We start from the raw sequence: 20454 nt of genomic DNA, 5'->3' as shown, positions 1-20454 counted from the left end.
AGGTACACAATGCAGGCATGTTCCTTTAGTGGTATTTGTTAGAAAGTCAATAAAAACAGGTCGTTTTAGATTTTTTCGACGACATTTTTGACATGTCGTACTGTTTTCATTAAAATAAGCAACAAAAATGAGTTTTCTGTAGGTAATTTACCAAAAACAGGCCAAAATTTCCTTATATGGCTGAATGGAAAATTGACTTCAAATCAAGCACACTCTTCCGGGTGTAGGTTGACGACAGGTGTGATGCAGTAATTTAGTCGATATTTTCATCAACCAAATTTATACATTTTTTTACGATCAAATTACGCAAGAAACCAATATTATGGCAGTAATCCTTGCTATTCATACGAAAACAGCTTCGAAACTAAGTTTCATTGATATTATACACAGTTTTTGATGCATCTTTGTTTATCAACACTATAGGACGATACGACGACTATAGGAACCATACCACCATTATAGGTACAACGAAGCAGTCACAAAAATATGTATTTTTTCGTAAATTTGATGTATTTCATGATAAAAATGGTTGTGATTGCGAAGATAAAACATATTCCGATTGCTATGTGTTAAAATATTCAGAAATTGTCCTTCCTGACACTTTAAATCGATTAAAACACATCGGTACCACTACAAATTGCACCACTATTGGTACATTTACCCTTCTGCTCGAATTGTTTCCCCGTGTTTGCCTATATGCGATATTGAGCAGACGTTAGCTGTTTTGACGATCATTTATTTTAACAGGAAGGAACAACAATTCGGTTAAACCAATATGAACTTTAAACGACTGTTAAAATGGGTTCATTTATTTGCGAAGCCGGCTATTATTTGGAGAAACAATTTGTTGTAGTTGCGTTTGCGAGAAAGCGGTGTCCCTTAGAGTATGACTATGCGTTAAATTAATCTACTATTGGACGCAAAAGCTGTGTTACGGATCTAGGAGTGCTCCTTGACGAAAAGTTGAGCTTCCACGACACAGCTAGAGCACGTTGTCACTAAAGGGTAATCAATTGATTGGCTTACTAAAACAAATAGCACGATACATCACTGACCCGGTCTGCATCAAGACGCTATACTGCGCTTTGTTGCGGCCAGTGCTAAAATACGGTTCGGTAGTATGGTGGCATACAGCGTTTAAAGTCGATCCAGCGCAAATTTACGCGGTTCGTTTTGCGCTCCTGGAGTGTCCAACAAGAGTATGAGAAACGCTGTGCGCTGCTTGGCATCGAGACATTTAAGCTTTTGTGTTCGGTTGACCGATAAAGCGTTGATGAAATGACGCGAACACAAACTACAATTTAAAACTTATATTATAATAAAATAATACATCCGTGCCGCGCTGACACACAACTGTTCGCCACCAAACCCAGATCGGAAGAGAGCGAGCAATTCCTTAATTTTAATTCTCCTAATCAGATTTCGCATTGTTGATTTTGATTGTTGAATTTCGCCTCTCTCGTTGCGTCGGCCGTCTGAATGGTATCGGCGGCTGTCGCCAGCCGCGATCCAGGGGTGAGCAACAATACGGCCACAACAGAAACAATAGAACTGCAACGCTCAGAGGCTGTTTGTCGCTGGACTTCTTGACAATCTGATCGACTCGCCCGCGCTTCTTTCGAAGCTCAACATGTATGTCCCGCCGAGGTCGCTCCGAGCAAGATCGCTACTCGACGTGGAGGAACGCCGCACTCGCTTCGGCTCCTCTGATCCGTTTATTCGTATGTGCCGTTAGTTTAATGTCATTTGTGATCGTCATCTACCTGACATGTGGCACGCTGTTTTATTAAATTGTATTCGTGCCGTGTGATCTTTGTGTTAATAGCTGTTAATTATTTTACTAAGACTAAACGGGAATAGTCGATGACCGTAAGATGACTTTTATTTAATGAATATAAGCGAATTCGCTTCAAGTGGGTCACTCACGGTCCGTTGAATTTTAATGAATGAATAACAAATAACAAATTTCACAACTGTAGAAACCGAAAATTGTTTGTGAATACACCTCAAAAACATTAACACCTTGTTCGCGGTCATACGTTAATATTTAAGTATCGTAGGCGTAATCGTCAGAATAAAACGGCATTCGTGCTCGAGAATCAGAACAGCGCACACCTTCCGATTCTTCGTAATTTCCGTTCCGAAAATTCCGCAACTTTAAACAACGATATTTCTAGAGCCAGTAGGAAACTGGAAGTTGTAAAAAGTTCCTTCTAATATTTCTTTCAAATCTATTTACTGTTCATCATGTGATAGAGTACGCTTCAGTTGTCTTTGAGGTTTGAGGCAGCTCTAAATAAAAGGAATAGAGAGAGAAATAAACAAACATGATGTAGCGGAATATAAAATTTGTGTGGCTAAAAACGGGTGATGGCTTTTCTGAAGAGAAGGAGTATAAACGATGACTTACCATCCCATCATATGAGATACCAGCTCAATGGCCTTGACATACTTGATAACCGAAGAGTTGAAGCAAGTGTTAAGTCAAATAGCTCATTTGTATAAGTGAAGCAATGCGGTCGTTCTGATTATAGTGAGTGCGACGAAGTTCTGATTAAAGTGAGTGCGACATAGTTCTGATTAAAGTGAGTGCGAAGAGTGGTGTTTTTCAATTGTAATTGGATTGTAGAGGATGGGATGGTGGAGAGAGTGGCTGGTAGGTTAATTGTTAATATCTGTAAATGAAACTGTTTCGTAACGTATCCAAGCATTCTGACAATTTGGATTGATCGTTTGATTGGTAGTTCATTGGAAGGGAGTTTTTGTTTACGTACTCTAATGGTTGCATACGAAGTAAACTGTAATACGAGGATAAAGAAAAATAAAGCATGCAAAAATGGCTACCTTACGTGTATTTAGCGCATGCAGCAGAATCACCCATAATTGCCAGCTACACCCCTGGTCGCGACAAAACCACGCGCGCAGCATCGATACCGCCAAAGATCAAGCATCGGTTGATCACAGTCCCTGGAAAGGTTTACGGTTTTAAGCTGGCTGGGAAACAAGTGTCAATAGGCGGGACCACTGGGATCGCGAAACAATTTGGGGACAACCGGGAAACAGGAAATGAGTAGTAGAGGGATGCAGATTCGAACGGAAGGCGAAAGTCTTAACATCTTATTTCAGAACAGTCCGCCGAAGTCTCAAAAAAAGAAAGGAAGGAAGGCAAAGGATCGAATCGCTTTCTGTCTGAATAACTCCAGAAAAAGCGAAGAGAACTAGCGGATAGGCTTGGAGAATTTCCACCGTTCTGGACGAGAGGAATCCAGAAAAGCTGGATCCTTCGAACATTTTAGATTCTTCATCCCCAAACGCACAAAACATAATACAATCACCGTCGTAACATAAATAGTACCACGACTGAAAATCTTAAACATTCAAAGTAGCACGTACGGTACCTACTGTAGCATATCTGCTATACAGCACTTATTATAATACACACTATCAGCTATAGACACATCGTAACACATTTCGGAAAGCCAAACCACACCATTGTAACACATTCATTATAACACATTCAGCAAATCAGATCATACCATAGCACCGCAACCGGAAGAGTTCAGGCCGTCCATTCAAACAAATAACAGACGTGACACACTTATCAAAAACAACCGAAACGGGCAACATAAGCAATTCAAGCGTTACTGCAGCAAAGTGGAGAAACAGAGAACGCATAGCAACTTATTGCTAAAAGCGCAGTGTAGGCAAAGATCGACGAACGCACCCGTTCTTTAGCTAGAACAGTTTATACTTTCCAGAATCTTCGTAAAAACATAGACACCTCACTCCAATATAATGTATAAATTGCACCTCATATCAATAACCTTTAATTAGGACAAAAACACATTACAAAACCAAATGTACGAAACTTATTGAGTATAAATAAAACCAAATCCGACCGTGGCAAGTCAGATTCGTTCGGACTGTCAGGATAGGACTATGCCCATCCAACATCTATCGACTTCTCATTTAAAGAGTTTAGTTATGTCCCCCTACCCAAGGTAAGGCCTCTAAACTCCAACGTTTCCAGTAAGGGAAATCTCCTAAAGGTTTCTATGATCGCCTGGACGATCAAGTGTCGAAAAGTCCGCTTCGAACAAAGTGTTATTCAACCTCGATACTTGTCAGCGAAACACTGACCTACCGCGATGGTACGCGTTGATCAGTTGTACCGTTGTACGCTCATCATATTACATGGCGACCGTATCAAAAACCGAACATACTATATGACGACCATATTATCTCCAAACCTACTACACTACCTATTTTCCTGAAATACCCAACCACACTCAACAACCACATTGACGCTCCCGCTCTAATAGCTAGTATGAAGCATGTATATATCCTGGCATTATTCCCAGCACATGTAATTTCAGCCGATGTGTATTCATCACGTTCTATGCTATATTTGAAGATTTCTTTCTACTAGAGGCCGATGTGTACATCGACGAGACAGAAAATATACCGACTTATGAGATTGGCGAGAATGCTAAGAACCATACCAGAGGCAAACAGACAAATATCCACTCGGGAGTTACAAAAAGTGCTGAAGGAGTTGATTTGTTTGGAAAAGCAACTAAGGTGAGTACGATACAGGAGTTGAATCATGTTTGTGCGCATTTCTTTGCGAAAATTGATGCTTTTTTGTGACATTTTGACAATACATTGCATGATCAGGATTTTTTACTTTCTATGCTTCTTTTTCCTATGTTTTTGGTATTCGATTTAATCGGTATTTATCATGAAACCAGGTTGACTGTTTTGACACTATCCATGCAATGGTCTTTTTCTTCAGCTAATCGTAATTGAAGACATGCTGGTTGGCCAGATCAAGTTCCGTCGACTACAACAGACAATCAGGCGTATTTTTTTATGATCAAGTCGCCTCGACTTTGAGATGATCAATTTTGTGTGTTCATTTATAGAATAGAGTAGAATACGTCTGAATTATTCGAAGGATCAAAGTCTAGGCTACACAGCAGGGGAAATAAAACTTCCATTGTTGTGTTTCATAGTAGTTTTATTTACAATGTAATATATCTTAAGTAATATACAGAGTCAAAAGCGGAAAAGTCCAGTTTGAAGTTTATTTTCTCGACTCGAATCGAAATATCCGAATAGAATACACCTGCATGATAATGACTTCATATGCATTACTTCATTGCCGTCTCAAGAATATATCCATAGCAATAAGCTGTGATTTTGATAGTTTATTTGCGCCTCACCTTTACCTGTAAGATGGTAGAGAAATGGTTTTAACGAGTAGTCTTAACAGAGTTCTGTAGATAGGAGCTTTCAGTCTTAAAATCCCTGAACACAACTTCAGTCTATCCAAGCTCGCTTCATCCAAGACTTTATATGCATTTAATAAGATAAGATTGGTATTGATGCCTTAGTCTTACAAAACACAAGTCTTTTACCGTGCTTAAGAATACGTTTACAGGATGATTCAAGATAGCCATTGAAACTCCAATTTAAGTTTTAATAGACAGTCTTATCAGTGTCATAGTCTCAAATAACAAGTCTTTAAACGTGCTTAAGAATACGTTAACAGGTGGATTAACATTAGGTTTATGGACTCCGTCAATTGAACGGAATTTAAACTTTGAAGTGAAATACTAAAAATATCTTTTGTTTAATTTTGATTGTTACTTTTCATAAATTTATCATTACATACTATGAGTTTGTAGCATACGTATTATTTTCATAACTTTGATAGATATTCAGATGTATTTATGGCATACCTATCTCTATGGAACCCGTGAAATTGACTGGTGGGTTGATTAGATTTAGTTTGTTTAGTTAAGTTGTAACATTTTTCAACAAAAGTAAATTTAGGAATGAAAGAGAACTTTAAACCACTTATTATCATAAACAAACAAATATAAATGATTAAAATAAAGTGACCTCAATCGGTATTGCTGATCAACTTATTCTTCGTGTTTTTCGAAACTCCCGCAGACATCGGTCAAAATATGGCAAGGAAAATATATCGGTTCAGCGGTTCATCCTGAGCTTCAATTGACACCGCGATCATCCAAGTGTAGCGCCTGATAGTTAGGCAATTAGTATAATACTAGGAATAATCAATTATAGTAAGCAATTATGGTAGCGATCGTTTATGGTATGATAGGAAGGATAGGAAGGATAGGAATAATTATAGCAAGTAAATTACATAAAAATGCATTAGCTAGATAAGGACAGAATATAGGGCATATGATAGAATAGGATAGGGAGATAAGCTAATAGCAACATAAGATATGTTTAAGATAAATACTTTTAGCTAATAGAAAAAAAAAACGCAGGGTAAATTTTGGCGCGAAAAGGAGTAGTATAAATAAGGGTTAGGAATAGGAATTAGGTCATTAAGGAAACTGTATACTTAGAGGAAACTCTGCCCGAAAAATATAGAAGTAAAAAGTATTCCTAAATCGGTGTAGTTATTTCAAGTTAGATAGAAAAAAACCTTTGTCCACCACACAAGCTACACGCACTGTAAAGTATGTCGTATTACAACTGCTGAAGAATGACGGCGATCTAGGCTGCGGCAAGGTACATACAGCCAAATAGAGGCAAGTAAATTGGATGCAAAAGAAGAAAAGCGGAAGAAAGTAACCTGCAGATGAAACATACTTAACTCACATGACGTCGCTGACATAGCAGTGGCGGATTCAACGGTAAGCGGACTGAGCGGCCGCAGAAGGAAGTCCCTTTAATATATAAACTCCGTAGATAAATAACGCAACAAACATCACAGTCAATAAAGTAGCGGATAAATACAAAGCTCCAAGATTTAAGCTCTAGTGCATGTTTGGGGTTATGCCACGAGGATTTGAAATATTATGTTTGCATGCGTTTTTTGCACCACAAAACTCCAACGGGATTTCCACGAATATTCCACGGAAAAAAATATTCTCAACGATATATGACTTGTCAAGTTACATAATCGCTTATGACACATGTTCTCATCACTCAAGAGATTTTAGCCCTTCTAGCGGTATAAGAGTACAACAACAGACAACAACAGAGAACAGACAAAAACTACTGCTAACACAACAGGCGGACGGATTCGAAAGAATGACTGAGTACAAGTTGCATTTTTTTTTTTCTAAATATTTGCTTCAATTTTATTCAATAATTTTCTTTGACCGAAAGTACATCACAATTTTTTATCCATGTATCGAAAATTGCAATTAAACAATTAAACAATTAAACATCCACTATTATTGGAACACACACAGGACTTTATCCGGTTCATTCGCTACCTTCACTCCCTCTGCTGCTGCTGGCAGGAATCGGCACACCAACTCAGCTCATCGCCAGCTCCACTGCTCAACAGCTTAAACCTACGGAAGCAAAATACATAACATTAGCAAACTCATCAACAACCACACTAGCTTCTTGCCCACCGACCTCCACACGTGCACAGCGATCTTCGCCTTCGGCTGCATCTTCCGAGGCCTCCACGATGGCTTCATCGTGAGCTTCATCGTGAGCTTCGTCGTGAGTGGTCTCTTGCTCGACGTGATCCTCGCCCACGCTGTTTGCCTCTTGCGGGATTTCCTCCAAAGCTTCTATCAGCTTTCCACTGATGTCTTCACTTTCACCTCGCTCCACAATGTCGCTCATTGCATCTTCTAGAGCCTTCTCGATTTTCGACTGATCTTCAACCAGCTCCTCGACACTCTGATCTTGAGCGGCCTTCTGCTCATCCCGTTCCTGTACGGTCGATATCAGATCATTCCCTGGCTCAGTCGCCAAGGGGGCCAGGTCGACCAATTCCGACGCACTCAGCTTTTTCTCTGCGGTGGTAGCCATGGCTTAGCCGCTGTTCTGCACACTGAAATACTTGAAACCGATCACGGATAATGTCACTGGACGACAAACAACTCCTTCCACTAGCTTAGACTTGCACTTAGACACTTGCACAACGCTCGCCACGAAGATGTTACTAGCTTCACAATATTTGAACAACGAAAGGGTGCGTGCGCAATGAGCGATCAGCTTTTATAGCCCTCTAATGCACAAAACATGTCAATGTGTTTGTGTAATTGTATTCTTAGTGTAAGTGACCAACCGTGTGCAGTTATTTGCCTGACTCATTCTTGATACTTCCCAGGGTTTCTCAGCATTAACTTCGTTAAAAGACAGGATAGGTTAAATCGTGTAATAGAATGATAATAATGTTTTAATTTGTGTATGATCTGCATGGAAAATCTGTGTTTTGATACGTATGTCATCCTTCCGTGGAGTGCTGTCTTGTTTATCAATTGAATTTAATTTTCTCATGTTCGAAATGGGACTGTTTCGGATGATATTCTGCTCGTATTTGATGTACTTTGTATACCTTGCGCTGGAAAGTCCTGCTCAGAGCGCAGTTTCGTTCGGTACGTGCCTATATGATCACAAACATCGTTCGCTCATTGTACGCAAGTGTTCGCGTAGAGAAGATGATGCGATGAGTAATCCTTCGCCACAACAGTGCCACTTCGCTATACAGGATTTGCTATCGCTTCAATAATTTCCGTAACAATACAAAGGGAGCTTACAGATCGTTTCAATGCAAATTACAGACAGCTTCAAACTCCTTTCATTCATCAAGTTTTTATTTAATTTCTTCATAACCAGTCCCTAGCCAAGCCGCTTTTAAATTTAACATATGGGCCATGCGCTATTACATTCACTTCACATTACATGTGTGTGATCTCCAGTAGGCTCTGATGTCCCGATGCATTAGCATTTTCTGTCGCATTATCTGGTAAGTTCACAACCGGAGGCATTCTTGCAATGTAGTTTCAAACCGACACCAATTATACGTGACCAAAGAGTACTTGTTCTTTATTCAGGAAGGACGGCTTTGCCGTATGCTTGCCAAAGAGTGCTTAATTCGAGGCAAAACAGTATTTATTCACCTGAAAGATGCACAAATCCCCAGACTAGAAAACGCTCAAAAGAGCAATCAGCAAAGCAATAAAATGTATTATTACATTTTCTGAATGCTCACCAAAGCAAAGATCTACGACCGATTTTGCGTTGACGTTGAGAAGCATTTCCAGGTGTAGATGACCATTGCCATCTGAAGGCATTATTGCCAGAAACCCAAAAGATCTGCTTTTCTGTTCCTTTTTGTTGGGATTTAATGAGCTAAGCGTGAGCATAGTTTGCCATCCGAGGGGTGTCACGCTGAAGTCATCCACAAATGATGCACAAAAGTATCCACAAATATCAAAAGAGATGTATGTTTCCACCGCAAACTGCTCCCCGGTAGCTTTAATGCTTTCTGCCGACACCCCAAGAGAGCAGGCTTATGGGTTGCTTTATGGCTCTTTGTGAACACTCTCAAACGCTCTACACTCGAGAAATCCTTGGAGAAAAAACGTACGCTATGAATCGGATGTATCGTATGTACAATTTGCGAACAAATTGTTACACAAATAAATATCTGAATTGGTATTCCAGTAACGACAAAAAAGTTAATGATAAAAATTGTAAAACAGAATGGATCTACTATCCCCTTGAAGTTAATGTAATATCAACGCACCGTCGTAGCTGCTTCCATCCTCAATAAGACGGGATGGGAAAGTCTTGGTTCACAAGGGTGCGAGAACGTCATTATAAGATTCTGCTTTGTGGTGAATATTGTAAATCTAAAGCAACAGTTTTATTGCAAAAAGAGATGGTCTTGTCCCCACTGTACGCATTGAAGCTGCTCCCAATAAAGCGAACGCATAGAAGCAACGATCGATTTTCGCTGTTTGTCACGGATTGAAGCCTTGTGATCTTCGTCCATCCAGAGACCGGATATCGATCACACCGACACGGCTCCAGACACGGTGAGCTGTACGATACCAGTCAGACCGCCGGAACGGTGTTCGATGATTTATGGCCCCCGCGCTGGTCTTGCGTTTGCAAGATATTCCAAACGGAGCAAAAAATATATGATCCACCCCAAGAGCATGGCCAACAGCTCAATGGAACAATAGCTGACAAACAATAAAGGAGTGTAGTGGTAGCACAGCGAAGTTAGGGTTAAGAAGTCACTCCGGGATGGGGCATTAGACTTTTGAGATTGCAGTGGACGCAATTGCGTTCGAACATTACCTAGTCACTTACACAGATGCACAACTGGACACTCTAACCGGATGACGTGTGCATGAATGTGCATGCGAGCACTTCAAAACACTTTCGATGCGTACCTTCTTGCGCTAGAGCGTGGCTCGCATTCTCTCTTTGACCGTGCTACTGATCGGATCTGTTTTTGCAGACTCAGCTTTCCATTATTGTGTGAGTATTGGAATATAGTGCCTTTGCAAAGTTGCTCAGTTTGTATGTACGTATGAGAGTGAGTGTGTGTTTTTTCGGTTTTTGTGGTGCTACTTTTACACTAAACTGCATCTAACTGTATGTTCACATGTATCCCCTGTACAGCCGTTATTGCAAACGATGGAGCGAAAAGCTATCCTCACGCACGTGTACGTCGGAAATCTGGCGCCCAACGTAAACGACCAGCTGCTACGCCGTTACCTTTCGAAGGCCGGGACCGTAATATCAGCGAAGATCACACGAAATGCAATGACTGGAGAGTCCTTGTTGTACGGCTCGGCCGTGTTCGCGACCACTCGGGACGTCCAAAATGTGATCCGCCGACTGAACGGAAAGGTGTTCCACGACAAGCCGCTGCTGGTGTGCTCGTATGGGGACTGTTCGAGCGAGCTGCACCACTACCAGCGCACTGTCGTAATCGGCAACAAGGATCATTACCTAACGCATAGCGCCATTTGCAAGCGGTTCGCACCGTACGGCCGAGTTCTGTTGTGCATGCAGCCCAAGATCCGGCACCGTCCGTCCAACGCTGTGGTCGTACTGTTAGAATCAGCGGAGGTAGCTAGTCTTGTTATGAAGACCCGCCACGGCTGCTGGTTTGTCAAAACATACCGGGAGCGAATGAATGAGGTTCGCTGGAGAACGGAGACATCCGAGCTCGAGCCCAAGCGGAATCCCTCGCATGGTGCTACCAGTAGTGAAAGAAAAGTACGTGGCGCGCGATCGGACGATCCGAGGCCAAGTCAGGCTGTTGTACCCAAACTCAACGTCACTACCAGACAACAGGCCGGGCGTTTTGGTCGCAAAGCTTCCAAAGCTCCTGGAATTGAAGATGACGATGCAGTGTTTAAAATCTTTGGAAATCTGGTTCTCAACGATGATGTATTCCAATAATAATAACGAACAATATTCATTGATTTGTACATACACTGACTATCTTTGAGCACTACAATTTTATTAACATCCCATTTGATAGAACTATTGTTATTTCGTGTACTCTACTTTGATTATAATAACGCAGCATTCTTATTGAACTATTAAACTTTAATATTATCTAATATATTAAACAACAGCTTCTGTTTGTTCAATTGTCACAACGCACCCATTTACTTGAAATAAAGCTTACTCTCCTTAGTAGGATGTAGAATTTGATCGAGTCTTGTTGCATTTCAACAATAGCATCCTGAAACGATTTGCTTGAGCAGATATCCGAAAACTCATCCATTAGTTGTTTCACGGGGAAAGAAAGGTTGAGTGCGGGTGAAACTACTATGCTATGGTTACTGACATACAGTTTTGCGCAGATCGTCTGAGCGTAATTGTCTGCCCAAGGTTTGCCGGACGAATTATTACATGCAGCTGTGCGGTTTTATTTCACCCGATTCCTTTGCCGTGCGAACGTCTCGGCGCAAGCGATGTGATGTGCATCCTATTACAGTTTGAGTCAATGAAGGGGATGGTGAATGGTTATTTCAGTGTCGGTATATCATTTGCATTCCGTTGATCGTCATGTATCGGAACAAGAATACAATTAAAATTCATAAATTTGGCGATGGAATTAAAGCATATGTAAAAGATTTGCTATTGCTTTATTTGGTTGTGCATCATGACTTTCGGAGAAAGGATTTTTATAGAGAAGCAACGGCATATCAAACTTAAAAAAGAAAATTGAAACACAATACATATGATAAGTCATATAAGTTTCCACATTTTCCTGCTAAAACAGATCGAACAGTTCGATACAGTCCAATGTACTGGCAGCGAAGTGGATGTTTTCTACGTCTTTTTTTGTCACCAATCGATCAGTGCCTTGTTAGATTTTCTTTTATTTTCCTGTAAAGTATTTTTCAGCAGTAGTATTCGAAAACAATGGCAGGGAAGTAGCATTAATAGAAAGGCTGACGCGAGAATGGTCGTCCGAGCTTTGCGAACATTATGTTTTTGCTTTTCACACACGTGCTATCAGCTCGTTGAGCGGTCGTCTCGTTTACGCGCTCCGAAAGTCGGTGCAACGTTCGAACCGGCCCCATAAGGACTCCACGTAAACAAGTTGTCTAGGGCAGACAGGTGGTAAGACGCATCTTGTCACAGGCCACGAGCTTCTTTTGAGACATGTCCGTCCTTAACCGCCAAACGGTATACGGCCTACTTACATGTAAATGACTAACAACTACATGATAGAGGAATGCTTCATTTATCAGTTGCTGAATTCAATTTTAATATTTGATAAACTAAGCTTCAAAGCTTATTTGCACGAAGCCTCAATAACCGAGAGTTTGGGGTTATAGTTCCTCTTGTCCACTTTTACCAACGATGAGCAGTATTGTATCAAAATGTACGAATATAGGACAATTTTGAATAGAAATCACTATTTCAATAGGTACATCAAAAGTGAATGTGGGAAATAAAACAGCGGTTAGGCTCGACCACGTCAATATGCCGGAAGAAACTCTCCAAAGCATCGGGGTATTGACCGAGCAAAATAGACAAACGTAAATGATAAAACAGCTGAGCCTTAATCTCTTTACTGCAAAGGAACATGGTGGAAGACGAAGAAGCAAGCGAGAATGAGAGAGAATGTGGGACTAAACGAGAAAGAGAAAGTGATCGTTTGGAAGACAGCATGTTCTTGGACGCTTATTTCCATTCTACTGATTCTTCGGCCCACTCCATCACCCTCTTTCACACTTCCTTCGCAGCATCATTCGCCGGGGACTTTCAAAGGTGCTTGCGATGCGACGCAAACCGTATGTTTTTGCATAACCACCCCCGGGGCCTTGTCATAAACCGTTCGTCTGCGTCGGACGGCACAAACGGCGGCGATCGCGGTGCCCAATCGATGAATGAAGATCACATATCTTCGTCCGTCGTGTTATTTTACGAGGCTTTATGGCACTCGTCTCTCGTGCGGCTCGAGATGACTGTAAGCATTATGGCTCGTAAAACGCTGGAAGTCCGGTCAGCAGCTCCAGAGCGCCTCAGTGGCTTATATCCATTACTGCATACAAACATCCCAAATATCGTGTCTGTCTGGGGCAGTGAGAACGCCTATTGATTAAAATAGTTCCAAAATTGCTTTTTCTTATTTATGATTTATTTCGCTAGCGAAAAAAGCATTCTTGAACTTCACTCTCATCCCTGTAACAAAATCAGTCTTGGTAAAAGAGTTTCAAAAAACATGAAATAATAAGTATTTGTGGATGTTTATAAAGTAAAGTTTTATTTTGTTTCAAAAATATTTCTAACGAATCTCGTATAGACTGATAATGGAAACGGTATGCGATTGGCAGTAAGTACAATGGTGAGTTATTCCAAATTCATTCAAATCAGTGTAAAACAACCTTCTTCTAATGCACTGAGCTCCACTCCTTGCTCAAGTGAAAGTAAACGTGAACCTTGAATCTATATACAAAGATTTAAAAAAAACATGCAATTGCACGTTTTACTTGCACTCGATCACTATTCTTCAGCGAGGGGATCCACTTCACTCTGCCAGGATGCATGCTTCGCTGATGAACGAAGCTTTAGAATGAGCGATATGGAATCCAACAGCGCCTGGACGAAAGCACGTGGAAGACATTACACACCCAACCAGGCTCTTGGGAAGAGGGATGAGGCAGCCGATGAGGCCGCCGGAATAAATGCTGTGCTCAAGTCGATCGGACTGGGAAATGGTAGGAAAACACATCACTGAATGAAATTTTCCACTTCCACGCACACAAACACACACTCATACTTACACAGCGTCAGTGAACGGCAATAGTTGGTTGGACAGCTTCACGACCTTGAGACGGGAATCGTCCACCACGGTGTTGTCCATAATGCGGGAGACGAAAAGGGCCTGTTTATCGCTCTGGTAGCGCAATATCGCCCAACCGAGCGGCTCTCGGTGCTGATCCCGCAGCACGGACACATCCCTCAGGAGGCCATACGTCCCAAACAGTTCGCGCAGCCGCACCGCTCCGAACGACTGCCCCAAGCCGGACACGCGCACGTACCCACCGAGGAATCGGTTCGTCTGCAGGCGCTGGAACTCGGCCGGCGAAACTGGTGCTCCACCGTGCACGGTGTAAGAATGTCGCACGCGGAGCGCAAACCCATCGCCCATATCCCATCCGTTGAGCTGCAAGTGTGCCTCCTCCGTGTCCATGGCCGACCTAAACGACACATACGCCTCACGGTACCCGTACACGCTCCGGCCCATTACAATTTGCATCACCCGGCCTATCCGACCGAAAAGCTCGTGTAGTACTTCCTCGTCGATCCATTCGCTGAAATTGGTAACGTGCAGCTCGGTGGACGTCAGGATTGGCCGGCTGGTGGTAGTAAAGCTGGCCGCCGCGTACATCCGAGTGCCCGCCAGCCAAGCACCGTTCATGTGACGGGCAGCGTTCTCCAGCGGCTCTGGCTGGTCGTAAACGACGATTGCGCTTTTTACTGCGCCGGGGAATGTGGGGGGCGAGCAGATCATCTCCCGGAAAGGGCCATATAGGTTCAACAACATACCAAGCATTCTATCGTCGTAGAACGAGCTAATGTTGCCCAAAAACAGACAAAAGCGCTTATTCCGCGCAAATGCTTCTGGAAGTGGCACAACGCTGGCCGACCTGTCACGCACTTGGTCTGAAAAGAGTAACACACATATCCACCACACACACGGACAAGCACGGTAGCAAATTAGCTCCAACTTTTTGAATATATTTATGATGAAGCTTACCTCCTGTGTAACTATGCATGATGTTGTTTAGTTTTTGTTTTCCACTCGCACTACAAAAGATATCACTTACGAAATATGCATTCATCTTGCATCGAACTTTCCTCACCGAGCTGCCGTATTGAAGTGACGAACCGAAAGGAAGCGACAGCAACATGCTGGTACACTGAAACACTCTCGCTGACCGACGCGTTTGTGGGAGATTGAGAGAGACGTTGTCCCTGTTCGCTCTCATTTGAGCGCTGCGTCCGATGTACTGCAATATGCGCAAAAATGCACTCGTACATAACGGTTGAGTGTATTGCACTTTTCAGCAACACCAACAAGTTAAGGTTGTGTTGAAGACTTTCGCTAAGTAGCGCACGTCTGACGTCACTTGTAGAAACTCGTGGCGGTCCTTTCCCCCGTTGATCAACGATTTTCACAAAACACAAAAGAGGAATAGTCATTGCGATCAGCTACAGCAAACTCATTTGACTACGTGGGCCAAGATCGTATTTGAAATAATAACACACAAATAGATAACGCGCGCGATAGATGTTTATTGGTTTATTGTTTATTGGTGTTCCAAATATTGGTTCGAGAGCAGTTCATGCTGGGATATCAACTTCGTTAAAAAATTAAGAACTTTTCTAATATTCAACGTTCTCTTAATTTAAGAAACAAATTATGCAAGGACTTTTGTCTTATAATATTTCCAGTTGCGGGATAGGCCATGATATTAACCGCCATAACCGAGCTTGGCCATACCATATCTGGGTTGCTTTAACGATTTCAGAATAGTCTTTTATTTTGCTGGTTAAATAAATTTGATACAAATGTGTTGAGTAAATTTAATCTATCTATCTATAAGCTCAGAGGACTCTAAACTACTGCTCCAGGATCGCATGCGGCCCGCGATGAGTTTTAAAGGTTTAAATTAATAGCTTAGTTTTTGGATTAATTAATCAAAAAATATGATTCGTTACTTTTGACAGATGAAAATCAAGATTAATTAGAAGAAAGCTGCATACATATGATACATTCAGTAAGTATTTTCTAAACAAAATAACATTTGAGCTTTCAAACATTCTAAAGGTAACGTCAACATGGCCCTCAACAACGTTATTTGTAAATCAATGCGGGCCGCGAACTGGAAAGTTTGGAGTCCATTGCGTTAGATGAATGAATGCAGCCAGACCTCACGCGCTCTCTCTGCCATAAGCCGACATTACTCTAAAGAGCCGTGCGTGCCTGAGAAAGATAGATCGGTGAAGATCGTTTCGGCTGTATTTCGCACTGTCGGCACTTCGCATCCGGACAGCTTATCTACATTTGGAAATATATTTAATGAATATTTAAACAACCTGAATGTTGTTTTTACAACGATTTTATGCCAATATGCCTTTTAGTACATCCCTAGAATATCATCAATAATTTTTGCAGCTAATCCTGTACAGCGAAGTTGCGCTGTTGTGGTGAAGGATTACTCATCGCATCATCTTCTCTACGCGAACACTTGCGTACAATGAGCGAACGATGTTTGCGATCATATAGGCACGTACCGAAGGAAACTGTGCTTTGGGCAGGGCTTTCCAGCGCAAGGTATACAAAGTACATCAAATACGAGCAGAATATCATCCGAAACGGTCCCATTTCGAGCATGAGAAAATTAAATTCAATTGATAAACAAGACAGCACTCCACGGAAGGATGACATACGTATCAAAACACAGATTTTCCATGCAGATCATACACAAATTAAAACATTATTATCATTCTATTACACGATTTAACCTATCCTTCTTTTAACGAAGCTAATGCTGAGAAACCCTGGGAAGTATCAAGAATGAGTCAGGCAAATAACTGCACACGGTTGGTCACTTACACTAAGAATACAATTACACAAACACATTGACATGTTTTGTGCATTAGAGGGCTATAAAAGCCGATCGCTCATTGCGCACGCACCCTTTCGTTGTTCAAATATTGTGAAGCTAGTAACATCTTCGTGGCGAGCGTTGTGCAAGTGTCTAAGTGCAAGTCTAAGCTAGTGGAAGGAGTTGTTTGTCGTCCAGTGACATTATCCGTGATCGGTTTCAAGTGTTTCAGTGTGCAGAACAGCGGCTGAGCCATGGCTACCACCCCAGAGAAGGAGCTGAGTGCATTCGAATTGGGAGACTTATACGTGAGCATTCCTTTGCACCAGTGGGCTGCAGAGGAGGCCACTGAGCCAGGGAGTGATTTGATATCGTTTGTTCAGAAGCGGGATGAGCAGAAGGTCGCTCAAGATCAGAAGGAGGAGGAGCTGGTTGAAGATCAGTCGAAGATCAAGAAGGCTCTAGAAGATGCAATGAGTGACATTGTGGAGCGAGATGAAAGTGAAGACATCAGTGGAGAGCCGATAGCTGAGAGTGACAAGCTAGAAGCTTTGGAGAAAATCCTGGAAGAGGCAAACAGCGTGGACGAGGATCACGTCGAGCAAGAGACCACTCACGACGAAGCTCACGATGAAGCCATCGTGGAGGCCTCGGAAGATGCAGCCGAAGGCGTTGATCGCTGTGCACGTGTGGAGGTCGGTGGGCAAGAAGCTAGTGTGGTTGTTGATGAGTTTGCTAATGTTATGTATTTTGCTTCCGTAGGTTTAAGCTGTTGAGCAGTGGAGCTGGCGATGAGCTGAGTTGGTGTGCCGATACCTGCCAGCAGCAGCAGAGGGAGTGAAGGGAGCGAATGAACTGGATAAAGTCCTGTGTGTTTCAATGATGTTGGATGTAGTTTTGCAATTTTCGATCCATGGATAAAGAGTTTTAAATTTTTATTTTTGGTAAATCAAAATTATTGAATAAAATTGAAGCAAATACTTAGAAAAAAAACCTTGGGCTTATAAATTATATAATACTCCGCCTGTTTTGATTTTAGTAGTCACAATATGTTCTCGAAATATCAAAATACACACATATACTCGCGGTGAAAAATTTAGACCGTTTGTTTTGTTTGGAAATAAACGACCCAGAAACCGGTTTAGCTTAATTAATACTTATGGATGACATTTTCGCGTAACATATATTCTTATTCATGTTACAAGTTTTTTTTTTAATTTGTACGGTAATTTTTACGCTAATTTGTACCGTGAACTCCTACGATATTTCAATTCGTACACTATTTCTAAATTACTACTGGATATGGTTTATCAATTGGAACTGGAACCGTTTCAGTTCTTGACCCGGACCAGGTCAGGTATCGTTCCGAATTCCGAACAGTTTCAGGTATTGGTTTATGATATGAATGAAATCGGGAGCTATTTCTGGATCGGTATCGCTCCATGATCGACTGCAGCTCCGGTATCGGTTCATGATACGTTCCAGTCCAAGAAACATTACCTACACGTTTTACACTTAAACATGTCTAAAGAATGCTTTACTATGAGTGTACTAACATATCGTTTTAACATGACTTTCGAAGATGCTTAACAGTTTCTAAAGTTGTAAAACCTTTAAAACGCTCTGAAGGCGCTTATAATACTGGCTTATAAACTCGAACGACTCAATAACATGCCCGTCATGGGTTCAAACCTAGAATGGACCGTTCCCCCGTAGCAAGGATGGACTATCCGGCTGCGTGGTAATGAATTAAGTCTCGAAAGCCTGGTGTAGGCCGGCATGTCCGCGTAGGACGTTATGCCAAATTGAAGAAGAAGAAGCATCAAGATCAACTGATCTTATTAAATGCATATTAAGGAACTTGGAACACACTATACAGACTATACCTGAGCGACGCTATTTACGAAAAACGAAGCGGTTTTATAGATTTAAGTTTATTTTCATTTTGCATGCGGGTGGGTGGTTTCATCTCCGGTATACATTATTAAATACGATTCCGAAGAATGCAAACATCTTCTCGCTTCTTATTGATTTTGAAAAATCAAAGGAATTTTTCTTGTTTTTAATCATGGTGCTATTAACTGATACTGTATTAAATCATAAAACCACGATTGTTACTAGGGCGAACGGATATGTGGGCCACGCGAAGGATGCGGCCTTATAAATCAAACCCGCTCGGGTAACAGCGATCTTCTCAACCGTTCGACATCAATGATTAACCTTCCCGCTAGTTGCTCTCTCAAGTAATTTGAGGAGCCTATGCCGCAGAAGTGGGTGAAGAGGAATGAGAGATTTCTTTCGTGATCCGAATATGCAAAATTAAAAAAAGACGAGGTTTCTTAGAGTTGCATAATCCGAATGGTTTGTTTATTAAAAGTTCGGTCCCTATTATACCCCCGGAAGCCCATACATTTTAGGGTGTTAGTGTATCCTTTCCGAGGATAAATAGTACATAAGTGTACGTACGCGTGAGTGCCGTATGTTAGTGTTTGTGACACATATTTATTCCGCTTTTACACGTAGCGTTCCCGGTTTCTAGATTAAGATGATCGCGCACCACGCGAAATTACAGTTTGAGACATTCGTTACAGAATAATTATCGCGAACGTAACAACGATTGTGTAAATATTTATATACCAGGTTCCGCGTATCTCGGACACTACCTCAACGTGGAGAGTCTTAAAACTTGTTAGTCTGCACAAGTGCTTATTAAAGCTGTATGCTGTTTAAAACTATCTTAGCCACAACAATAGAACTGCAAATTGTGATCTGGAAAGTCATACTGATATTAAGCCAATGGAATCCATTTTTATTGATATGATTGTTCATTTGTGTGTCCAATATGTGTCAGCCATGAAGATATTTTGTCAAACAAATTCCTCAAAAAGCCAAAATGATATTTTGTAATACAAAAGTATACATGACTGGAAGTTTCCAAAACACTTTTTATGTCTTGTTTATTATGGCACAGCCTTGACATAGCTTGTGGTGCAAATTGAGGGCATTTGAAAAAATCTTAACTCGATTCGATTCGAGTCGAGAAAATGAAATCCAAAATTAACTTTTGCATACAAATGAACACACAAAATTCGTCAACGCGACGTCGAGACGACTCGGTTATAGGAATAGAATATGCTGGATAGTCTTATTAGGCCATACAAGACATGCAAATGAAAAAGGGAGACTTGATGAAATAACCGTAACAATAACGTTGAAACTATGATAAGATTGAACATGTTCCTTGGAAGGACCGGAATGGCATGGTATGCTGCATGCTAGATTCCAGGAACAGTGTGGGTTCATGATAGGTTTCAAGAATCGATTTAGGTTAATGATAGATTCCAGAACCGATATGTGTTCGTGATCGACGTTTTACGTTCGATTCCAGAACCGGTACGGGTTCAAGATCGGTTGCATGACCGGTAAGGTTTAATGATTGTTTCCAGGACCAGTATGGATTCATGATCGGTTCCAGGACCGGTATGCGTTCATGATATGTTCCACGACCGGTAGGAGTACATGATCGGTTTCAGAACGGATATGGGTTCATGATCGATTC

The 20454-nt window shown here is 41.5% G+C and overlaps 4 protein-coding genes across 5 annotated transcripts; 2 read left to right on the top strand and 2 right to left on the bottom strand.

Annotated features, from left to right (window-relative positions):
- Positions 1 to 7109: 7109 nt before the first annotated feature.
- Positions 7110 to 7977, bottom strand: LOC120906527. The gene is made up of 2 exons (XM_040318272.1): positions 7414 to 7977; positions 7110 to 7346 (listed from the first exon to the last, which is right to left on the bottom strand). Exons 1-2 carry the CDS (start codon positions 7816 to 7818, stop codon positions 7341 to 7343), a joined length of 411 nt encoding a protein of 136 aa, XP_040174206.1. The 5' UTR covers positions 7819 to 7977; the 3' UTR covers positions 7110 to 7340.
- Positions 7978 to 10195: 2218 nt separating this feature from the next.
- LOC120906522 lies at positions 10196 to 11418 on the top strand. Of its 2 annotated transcripts, none has more exons than XM_040318265.1 (2): positions 10196 to 10284; positions 10429 to 11418. In XM_040318265.1, the coding sequence occupies exon 2, from the start codon at positions 10444 to 10446 to the stop codon at positions 11215 to 11217; it is 774 nt and encodes a 257-aa protein (XP_040174199.1). In that variant the 5' UTR covers positions 10196 to 10284; positions 10429 to 10443; the 3' UTR covers positions 11218 to 11418. The 2 variants fall into 2 exon arrangements, with proteins under 2 accessions (XP_040174199.1, XP_040174200.1); XM_040318266.1 differs by having other exon boundaries at positions 10242 to 10330.
- A 2351-nt stretch (positions 11419 to 13769) lies between these two features.
- LOC120906519 lies at positions 13770 to 15187 on the bottom strand. The gene is made up of 3 exons (XM_040318262.1): positions 15041 to 15187; positions 14064 to 14946; positions 13770 to 13987 (listed from the first exon to the last, which is right to left on the bottom strand). The coding sequence occupies exons 1-3, from the start codon at positions 15123 to 15125 to the stop codon at positions 13903 to 13905; spliced, it is 1053 nt and encodes a 350-aa protein (XP_040174196.1). The 5' UTR covers positions 15126 to 15187; the 3' UTR covers positions 13770 to 13902.
- Positions 15188 to 16990: 1803 nt separating this feature from the next.
- LOC120906524 lies at positions 16991 to 17913 on the top strand. Its single transcript, XM_040318268.1, has 2 exons — positions 16991 to 17590; positions 17658 to 17913. The coding sequence occupies exons 1-2, from the start codon at positions 17150 to 17152 to the stop codon at positions 17661 to 17663; spliced, it is 447 nt and encodes a 148-aa protein (XP_040174202.1). The 5' UTR covers positions 16991 to 17149; the 3' UTR covers positions 17664 to 17913.
- Positions 17914 to 20454: the final 2541 nt, after the last annotated feature.

Source organism: Anopheles arabiensis, chromosome X, assembly GCF_016920715.1.
Source record: "Anopheles arabiensis isolate DONGOLA chromosome X, AaraD3, whole genome shotgun sequence".
NCBI lineage: Eukaryota > Metazoa > Arthropoda > Insecta > Diptera > Culicidae > Anopheles > Anopheles arabiensis.
Note: the sequence above shows the minus strand (reverse complement) of the source record. Positions and strands in the feature narration are given on the sequence as shown.